Below are 10,737 nucleotides of genomic sequence, written 5' to 3' on the forward strand. Positions count from 1 at the left end.
GATATTAATTTTTAAAAAAGAAAGATGAAATGACAAATGCAAAATACTTAAAAATGAAACTGGGGCCAAAGAGAGAATATAGAGGGTAAGATGTTTCCTTACCAAATCTGATTCTAGACACTACATTTATTTGGTCTCCTGAGCACCATCAGGAATCATCCCTAAACACAGAGCTTAGGAAAGAACTTTGAGCATTATCATTTAGCCCCAAAACTCAAATAATAAATAAATAATGTCAAACAATAGTACAATATAAAAATATATGAATGTCTTACATCTTTGATTTTGATCTCATTTTGTTAGAACTTTCTCAGACTTAGTGGTTAATTTTTTGTATGTAATACCAGAAAAAAAAAGTTTTTAGAAAGACGCCATTATCTGATCATTTCAAACAAAAATCATTGCTTATGTAAATTTTAGAAGATAATATTTCTGTAAGTCTTTACAATTTAGAATGTTCATTTTTTTTTTTATTTTCCAAATCTGGGAGTGCTTGGGGACAATATCAACCTGGGTGCTCAGGGATCACTCCCAGAAGTGCTTGGGGACCTAATAGTGCCAGGAATCAAACACATGTAACATAAGTACTCTAATGGGGCCACATTCCCATCCCCTATACTGTTAGTTTTTCTCTTTGATGTTCACAATAAAGTCTGTGAGAGAGGCCAGGCAAACATTATTCAAATGGAGGTCAAGAAGTTTAGAAAGAATTTAAAATGAATTTCTGGATATTCCAAATAATTACAAATATTTTCTTTAATGACAAAATGCCATTTCAGCTTCCTGTGGTTCTTCTTTTTTTAAAGCATTCAGTCCTTTTAATTAGATAATTAGATAATTCAGTCCTTTTAATTAAATAATAGAAGCAGAGAGTGGAGAAGTTATTGCTACCTAAACCATACTTGGCAATCAGTTAGTCTTCAACCTCTGGCAGCTGGATCTTGTTGGCGTCAAAGTAGTTGGATTCCATCACAGGGAGGCCGTTGGTTTCTCGGTATTTCACAAGCCTCTCAGCTTCACGATGGGACCACTCCTGCATCCTGTAGTCAGGTAGGTAAGCTAGAAATGTGGTACCAAAGACCAGGACGATGGAGAAGCCAAAGAAGAAGACTACTCGCATGTTCCAGATGTCTACAACAGGATCCTTGTCATAGCCATGAGTATTTGGGTTCTTCTCATAGAAGTTTTCTCCCTCGGGATCCGGGTCCTCCTGACTATGTATAGTTGGTGCTGGCACACTCCTTCCTGCCACCTCAGTTGGGGTGACCACAGCCCTGGGGGAGCCGGATTTCCAACGAACCCAGACAGCCGGGAGTCTTCGCATGGCCGTTGCAGCCAAAAGGAGGCGAGGGCCCAAACTTAACATCCCAGTCGCCATGACACACGGCCCTGCAAAATTGAGGGAGGCGGAGACGGAAATGCGACTCTGCGCAACTGCAGTAGGCTCAAGTGAGGTCGTGCTCGCTCCACCCCTCACTGTATTAAATAGGTTCCTAGTCTAGATTTTGTTTTCTTTAGCCATCAGTCACTTGTTTTTTCCCCATTGTGACATTTTTTTTTTTTTAATTCTCTCCGTGTTTCTATGGAGTCTCTGTTAAGGTCTGTTCATTAGCTTGCATGAGAAGTCAGTGACATTTGGATGGCTACAAGTCCCAGTCCTGGGAGGAAAGTTGGGGTTCTTTATAGTTCCAAATTAAGACAAAAGACAAACCAAAGAAGCCAAATTTATAGTACTTAAAGGTCTCATAATTAAACTCTACTGGATCAAATGCTATTCGAAAGAAGAGCATTAGACTTAAAAGAGTAATTCATACTCATCATTTGTTATGCATCAATTCTGTTATAAGTGCTTAAGTGATATATCTCATTGAATCTTCATAATTTTCCTAAGCGAAGAAGGACTATTACTATTTATACTTTACAAATGAGGGAAATAGGGTTAACTAGACAAATCTAGTAACTTTTCTAGAATTTGAGAAATAATATTGTTGAAGTCAATAATAGATCTAGCTCAATCTAACAGCCAGGCCTAAAACTCTTAAGCAATGCTTTATATAAAGTGAGTCTCTGTCTCTGGTAGACTGTGCTTTGATCTGCTAATGATTGTGTTATAAGCAGAAAATGAAAAATCATAAAAATCAATACTTCAGTGCTAACTACATTGCTGATGCAAGTGCAAAATGGTGGCACCACTTTGAAAAACAGTTATTTGATTTTTTTTTTTTTTACAAAAGCAAATATACACATAGACTGACATAGTAATTACATGGCTAGGTGCTTGTGTAAGAGAAATGAAAATGCATGACAGTGCTAGCTTGAATAGAAAAATTCATTGAGCATCATTCATTATAGTTCCAAACTGGAAACCATCCAAACGACTAGTAACATTGAATGAATAAACTGGTAGAGACATACAATAGAATACTACGCAGTCATCGTAATAAGAAAACGAATGATAGACGCAGCAGTATAAGACAAATCTCAAAGCATCATTATAAGTGAAAGAAACCAGACACACAAAGCTGTATCTCATGTTGCCCTGTTTACATGGAATTCTAGAAAATTTTAAATTATATGGAAGAAAAACAAATGAGTGGTTGCCAGATACTAAGAATGGAAGAGGGCTTAAAGGTTTACATTAAAGATGGGTTTAAGCGTCTGGGGATACAGCTCAGTTGGAACGCACTCACCTTACACACTGGGCTCACAAGTCATTTCCTAATACCACCACAGGTGTGAGTGTGATTCTAGCAGAATTGTGGTGTGTGATCCCTGGCACCACAACAAAGTTGCCTCTGTATTTCCACCACAACCAAGAGTGTGTGGTTACCACAATAAAAAAAAAATTCACAACCCTCATCTTCACAACAACCACAGAAGGAGAGAAGGGGGATATTTTTTTAAAGCGGGCTTCTAAAGAACTTCTGAGGTAATGTGGTATTGTGTAATAATTCTGCATGTTAATTACATAGTGGTTCCATGAGTTTATACCTTCCTTCCAAGTCATCCAATGACTTTACTTAAAAAGAGTGAGTTTCAGTGTGTAAATTATAATTCAGTATCTCCAACTTAAAAACACATCTAGTATTAAAAAATAAACCTCTTGCTCTTGTTGCTATCCTCAAGCATGTGTTGTGGGGCTTTTATTACAGGAAGGACATCAGCGAGCTCAGTTCACTTGTAAGGCAGTGATTCTCTTTCAGTTCTGCTTGTCCCCTAGGAAGAATACTCACAATTCTTTTCTTTTCTTTCTTTTTTTAAATATCTTTATTTAAGTACCATGATTACAAAATTACAAACTACATGTTTGTAGTTGGGGTTTAGTTATAAAAAAAAGAACACTCCCACTTCACTAGTACACCATTCCCACCACCAACCCCCTTTTCTTACAAGTCAGTTCACTTTCATCAGGCCAGAGTCTGTGCAAAGCCCACCAAAGAAGAATGTCTCTTTCATACTTTACTCTTGCATGCATGGGAGGAAAGAGATTATACACTGATTGGTTTTCAGTGATGCACACTTGAAAATTATATAACGCTTTCATGCAATATTATTTGAAACAAACAAACAAAAAAACTGCAGGGAAGTCAGTCTTTTTCTTCTTTCTTTAAAAAGAAATGTGTAAAGACATCTACTATGTCCAAACTGTCACACCAAGTAGTACTTGGGGGGCCATGTAGTACTGGGCATAGCATCTGGGCCTCCTGTATGTAAAGCATGTACTCAATTCATCAAGTCATTGGATGAAGCCCTGCCACATTCTGAGGGAAGCTGCTTTAACTCAGGTCTACTAATTTGTTTATTGTTTGTTTTGTTTTGAGATCACACCCAGTTGTGTTCATGGTTTAACTCTTGGCTCTGTACTCAGGGATCACTCCTGGAAGAATTTAGGGGACCATATAAAGTGCCAGGAATTGAACCCAGGTTGGCTGCATGCAAGGCAAGCATTCAAAGCCATAGTACTGTCTCTCCAGCCCTCAGGTCATCTATTAAAAATATTATTCTGTTCTGTTACACTATGCCCACAGCCCACAACTAAAGTGCCCAGGTTCCTCCTTTATGAACCCCATCAGCCTCAGATCACATATGCTGACGATCTCAAGGTTATTTCAACTGGGTATTATCTAAATCCTGGCTTTGCTCCTTTTCTTCCTTTTGATATATTTTGAAGTATCAAAGTTTGCACTACTACCATTGTCATTAATTTATAGTCGTGGAAGAGCAAATGATCCCTCCATCAATGTTTTAATATCTTTGCAACATTAATTCTTTGGTCTTTTCTCTCTCCCTCTTCTCCAATCTCCTCACTCAGTTCTATCAACCAAGGTTTTATTTGCATGAGAGTCTATCTAATACTTTCCTTTATTTCTTTATGCTTGGAATAGGAGTGAGGTCATTTGATCATCTCTTACTTTCTGACTCACTTCATCTAAGTACACCAATTTAAAAGTCAATATCATCCTTCCAGAATAATAACAGCAGCATGTAGGAGTCCTCTTTATGAGGAACCTGGGACTCCATCCACTGTGAAGAAAGAAGGATTCTGCAAATGCTTCTGAGGCCATTTGAATGTGACCTCTTCATTAATCAGCTCTCCATCTCTTACCCTTCCTGTTCCCTGTTTTTCTGTTTTTTCTTTTCTTTCAGTATGTAGCATGAGAGAATGAGTTACCATTTTAAATGTTTTTCTGAAAATAACCTGCAACTCTACAAGTTCTTCAGCAACCAGATCTAAACACTCTGGTCTGTTGGAATGGTGGGCTTTCAGCTACTGTCTTAGTTTTAGTTTCTTCATGCATGGCTGTCATATTATTTACTCTGCCGCCTGCTCTCTTTTTCCAATTTTTCTATTTCCAAAAGGTGATCCCAGAGTTCCTTAGTATCAGTGAACCAAAGCCTCCTCTCATTCCTCTTTCTCCTTCTTGGCTAGAATGAAATCCAGAAATTCAGCGTGCATACTGTGATTCGTGATCAACAATAGTGATTCTTGAAAACTTTTGCCCAGTGAAAGAAATTTTCTTCTAAATTTACATCATGTAGCATTAGAAATCCAAATTCCTGAACTTCTTATCTTGGTCAAATCTAAGATAATTTACAGAACAAAATTTCAAATCAAGCCTTCTGTTGGCAACAACGTAAATAATCCTAAATGAGGACATGTTAGCCACTGGATTACAATGTGGTCTCTCTATCTAAACTTAGAGTCATAGACTGTCTGATTACTCTTTCCTCCTTTCCTTATCTTTTGTGTCCAACATTACTGTTTTTCTCATTCATCACACTCTTACCTTCACTGCTCTATAGCACACATTTGTTTTCACTTGATCTTTATTTCCATTTATTGATTCTCATGAGAATCTGCACATCAAATTCCTTTCTAAAGTGATGTTCAGTTTCACAATAACTTTTTTTGATAAATTTTGATATTTTATGGACAATTTTGATATTTTGTGGACAAGAAAAATTTCACAAATTTCCATGTAATTTGTTGCACCAGTAAATGGATCTATCTTTACAGAGCCATCTTTACCCATACTCCTTTGACAGCTTTATAGGTCATGAAATATATATATAGGTATTTACTTGTAAGTATCTTAAAATGTAATGAAGGGGTTGATGAAAATGATGTGATTTTTTTTAAAAAGGATTATATGTTGACAAATGCATTTAACAGAGAATATATTCTGAGCCGTCTTCTGCTACAGTAATGTACTATACTGTTGGTTTTAAAGGTACATTTCACAACGCATAATATATTTGCAATTGATAAAAACACATATATAACTAATCTACATTCCTGAAGGAATATGAACAGATGAATATGAGCAATAGTATAGCAAAATAGATGAGTTTGCAATGAAAGCACTGGCTTTCTGGTAAGATTTACATATAAGCATGAGCTCACTAATATAGGTATATATTGTGTGTGTTTTACTTTTCTTTTGAGGTCACAGGATTTTGAGGTGCTCAGGATTTATTCCTAGTTCTGTATTCAGGGATCACTCCTGGTAGGACTCAAGGCAACAGATAGGGCTCTGGGATTGAACCTGGAATTGCTGAATGCATGGCAAGTTCTTTACCTGTTGTGCAATCTCCCCAGTCCAGCCCATATCCTGTTTAAAGACGCTTTAGCTTGAAATGAAAGAGATATCAGATAGATATCTTAAAATAGCTGAAGAAATCTCATTGGAAAAAGAGGTTTGGTCTTTCCCTTCTATGCTCCTGAGGAATAGAAGCAGCCCTTGTGGGAGGAAGGTCAACAAAAACTCTGGACAGTGAAGGACAAGAACAGTGAAGAATTCTAGCAGACAGGCCACTAGCCCTGCCACTCACTAGCTGTGAAATCCTAGGCAAGTTGTTAATCTCACTGAGTTTTTTGAATTATAACGTGGAGATAATAACACTTCCAAGGCTGTAATAGGATTAGGTGAGATGTTTGTCAAGCACTTAGCAGAGAGCTGGGCTGAGTATTGTTATACGCAAATGATAGAAAACAGACATAAGAACAGCTAAAGATGCAAAGGGTGAAGATGTTTTGCAAAGGGGCATAAATTTCTATCAGCAAGGGGAGGAGGGAGATTGGGGGTATCGGTGGTAGGAATGTTGCACTGGTGAAGGGGGGGTGTTCTGTTTATGACTAAAACCCAACTACAATCAAGTTTGTAATTATGTTGCTTAAATATTTTTTTATTAAAAAAAGTGTTCAAATATAGTATTCACTTTTCTTTAATACAGGTAGGCATGCAGACTCAGAAATTCTAAGCATTGTATGAGTGAAGAGCTTATTTTGTTAGGTCTTATTCTTGACTCTGTTCAGGGTTCGCTCCTGGTGGTACGTGAGGATTGTGTGGTATCAAAGATCAAACCTGGGCCTCTGGCATATAAAGCATATGCTTATGGTACTAAACTGGATAATTTTTATATGTTTTTAGTGAAAAAAATTGTTTTTACTGAAACAAACAGAGAGTGAGGTGAGGGAAGAGAAACAGAGAGTACGGTCTTCTCCAGAGGGGGGGGGGGGGGGGGGAATGCCTGGAATGGGAAACTTTTTTAAAAAAAAATATCTTTAGGTAGGACAACTTAGTATGCCTGGAGCCTGAAGTTGGTCTTATGCCAGAATACTTCAGGGGTAAGGCCTCCTTCTATTTAGGCCAAGGCTTTTCCTTTCTATTTCCCCCATATTTTGCTGGGCCTATCCAAACAATAATTGCCACTCTCACACTATCTTTACTGTATTTCTTTAACACTTAGCAGAGATTAACAGATGGGAATATATTAAACTGAGAAACTTCTGCTCCTCAAAAGAAATAGCGCCCAGGATACAAGAGCCCCCCACTGAGTGGGAGAAACTATTCACCCAATACCCATCAGATATGAGGCTAATCTCCAAAATATACAAGGCACTGACAGAACTTTACAAGAAAAAAACATCTAATCCCATCAAAAAACGGGGAGAAGAAATGGACAGACAATTTGACAAAGAAAAAATACAAATGGCCAAAAGACACATGAAAAAATGCTCCACATCACTAATCATCAGGGAGATGCAAATCAAAACAACCATGAGGTACCACCTCACACCCCAGAGATTGGCACACATCACAAAGAATGAGAACAAGCAGTGTTGGCGGGGATGTGGAGAGAAAGGAACTCTTATCCACTGCTGGTGGGAATGCCGTCTAGTTCAACCTTTATGGAAAGCAATATGGAGATTCCTCCAAAAACTGGAAATCAAGCTCTCATACGACCCAGCTATACCACTCCTAGGAATATACCCTAGGAACACAAAAATACAATACAAAAATCCCTTCCTTACACCTATATTCATTGCATCACTATTTACCATAGCAAGACTCTGGAAACAGCCAAGATACCCTTCAACAGATGAATGGCTAAAGAAACTGTGGTACATATACACAATGGAATATTATGCAGCTGTCAGGAGAGATGAAGTCATGAAATTTTCCTACACATGGATGTACATGGAATCTATTATGCTGAGTGAAGAGAGAGAGAAAGACGCAGAATGGTCTCACTCATCTATGGGTTTTAAGAAAAATGGAAGACATTCTTGCAATAATAACTTTCAGACACAAAAGAGAAAAGAGCTGGAAGTTACAGCTCACCTCATGAAGCTCACCACAAACAGGGATGAGTTTAGTTAGAGAAATAACTACGTTTTGAACTATACTAATAATGAGAATATACAAGGGAAATAGAAAGCCTGTCTAGAGTACAGATGGGGGTTGGGTGGGGAGGAGGGAGATTTGGGACATTGGTGATGGGAATGTTGCACTGGTGATGGGTTGGTGTTCTTTACGTAACTGAAACCCAAACACAATCATGTATGTAATAAAGTTGTTTAAATAAAAAAATTAAAAATAAAGAAGAGCTTACTAAACCTTCTGCTATTGCTTTAATGAGTTCATTGGTGATGCAATAATTTTCACAAATATACTTGCTACTGAACTTTTTCTTCTTTGCTTTCTCTTCTATTTCTTTAATTTTTTCTTTCTGTTTTCTGTTTTTTTTTCTAATAACTTTGCTTTTGGTCATCTTGAGACAAATGTATTATGATCAGTTATGCCAACTATGTGATGCATTTTCTTTAAATAAATTCAATAAAAATAATCTTTCTTTAAACACCATGTTGGAATGAAAAACTTTTAAAGTCCTTTTTTCACCTTGAGCAATTTTATGTTTATTAGAAGAGATAGAGACTAGCTTTTTATGTTTGCAAAAATACTATTCTTTAGTTTTTAGTAAAAACACTCTCTCCAGGCAACCAAACTCCTTTGTTGAGTTAAAAATTTCCGAGCTTAAAAAAAAATTCAGAGCTTATGATTTAGATATCTATCAGGAAGTTGTGACATCACAAAATGTTCACTCCTGTTTCACCCTTTGCATCAGAGGTGGAAAATGAATCACAAAACAAAGTGATAGCAGAATGCACTCTAAAATAGCAAGGAAATTAGCTGAATGGGAAGTGACCAGTGTTACTGTAAAAGAACAGAGTGTTACATCCAGCACAATCAGCAAACATCATTATCAGAGAGCTCAGGGCTATGGGGAAAAGGTTATTTATTTCCCCATATGTTACATAAGGAGGGAAGCCAATGTGCTTATAAGGGAAGCTAGGATAAAGGTAAACACTGTAGCTATCCTGTAAGACTATTAAAATTGAAGCGAGAAAGCATAAAACAAATCAGAAAACACATGTCTGGACACCTCTTCTGCTTGAAGGAGTACCAAGTACATATGTGTCTAATGTGTTTACTGGTGCTCAATACAAAGGAAAAGAAACAGTATTCACCTAGAAGTATAAAAGTTTTAGAGAATGGCTAAAAAAAAGTACAAAAATGCTGAAACCTAAATACTGGGGCAGTAGGTACAGTGAGAAGCAAGTAGTTATACTACAGCTCCAGAAACATTAGATATTATGAGAGTTGCTAATTATGGAAATTATTATGGATAATAATAATTTTGTAAATCAAATTATGAAAGATTAATCATAAAAATGAAAACTTAGAATTAGTTGAAAGGAGTCCAAAAATAATTTACAGATGTAGAAATTGCTACTTTGCCCCAGACAGGGCAACGTGAGTCAGAGAAAAATAACTTCAAAATGAGTTACTGCTAACACAGTCATGCATTTTTTTTTCACCTTCTCATATCTCACTGTTGTACTAACCTTAGTCAATATCTATTCAATTCCAAAAACAAACAAAAAAAACCACTCGGTATAATACAGAAAATAGAGTATTTTATAAAAAGTAAAGACATGAAAATGGTAGTGAGTGAGAGAAATAGATTGCCTGTCTCAAATACAGGCAGGGGTGGTGGAGGAGGGATATGGGGGACATTGGTGGTGGGAAGGTTACACTGGTGAAGGGAGGCTTTCTTTTTTTTATGACTGAAACCCAACTACAACATGTTTGTAGTCATGGTGCTTAAATAAAGATATTATAAAAAAAAAAAAAAGAGAAAGAAACCCACAAAAAAAAAAAACCACTTATCTCCCTGAAGACATGGGAAAAATATAATGTATCTAAGAAATATAAATAGGATGTGAAGTAATAAAGACTTTAAAAAAAATGTTTCTGAAAAGTCATAACAGCTGAAATGGAAAATTTAGTGGAGAGCACAGCATATGGCAAGTATGTGTGAGGTCCTTAATTTTAATTAGAGCATCACAAGGAGGTCCTGGTGGTCCCCAGGCACCACTGGATCCAGTACAAAACTCAAGTCAGAAGCAATTGGTCTAAAATTATCAGGACTGGCCTCTTAGACTCTTAAGAACTTCCAGAGGTAGCTTCTCTAAAAATAGTTCAACAGAAAGATGGAAAGATATAAAGTTATTCAGAGAGTTTTAGAAAAAGACAAATGATAGGCAATAGGTGAGTAAGGATTTTTTAAAATTTTGTCATTTACATTTGCTTCATCTGACTACAAAAAAAGAGAATAGACAACAATTGAGTGAAGGATATTATTAAATAGAAAATATAATAAGTTACCCAGTATTATGATATTATTTTTTCAGAGTGCACATGCCTATTGTTTGCCCAACTTAATAGATAAGAGTTTATTCAGCACATAACCTTGTAGATGGGAGATCCTACAAAATGTTCGGGAAATCCAACAGCCATTCCTAGAGATAAAATTGGTCCAGACTGTTCAGTGATAGGGCCCAGCAATGCAGTGTTACTCAGTTCAACAGGACAAACCAGGGCTATATCC

The 10,737-nt window shown here is 36.8% G+C and overlaps 1 protein-coding gene across 1 annotated transcript; it reads right to left on the reverse strand.

The window, feature by feature from the left end:
• Positions 1 to 907: 907 nt before the first annotated feature.
• On the reverse strand, positions 908 to 1,378 carry LOC125998124 (NADH dehydrogenase [ubiquinone] 1 beta subcomplex subunit 11, mitochondrial-like). The gene has a single exon (XM_049766399.1). It carries the CDS (start codon positions 1,376 to 1,378, stop codon positions 914 to 916), a length of 465 nt encoding a protein of 154 aa, XP_049622356.1. The 3' UTR covers positions 908 to 913.
• Between the last annotated feature and the right edge of the window lie 9,359 nt (positions 1,379 to 10,737).

Source organism: Suncus etruscus, chromosome 2, assembly GCF_024139225.1.
Source record: "Suncus etruscus isolate mSunEtr1 chromosome 2, mSunEtr1.pri.cur, whole genome shotgun sequence".
Taxonomy (NCBI): domain Eukaryota; kingdom Metazoa; phylum Chordata; class Mammalia; order Eulipotyphla; family Soricidae; genus Suncus; species Suncus etruscus.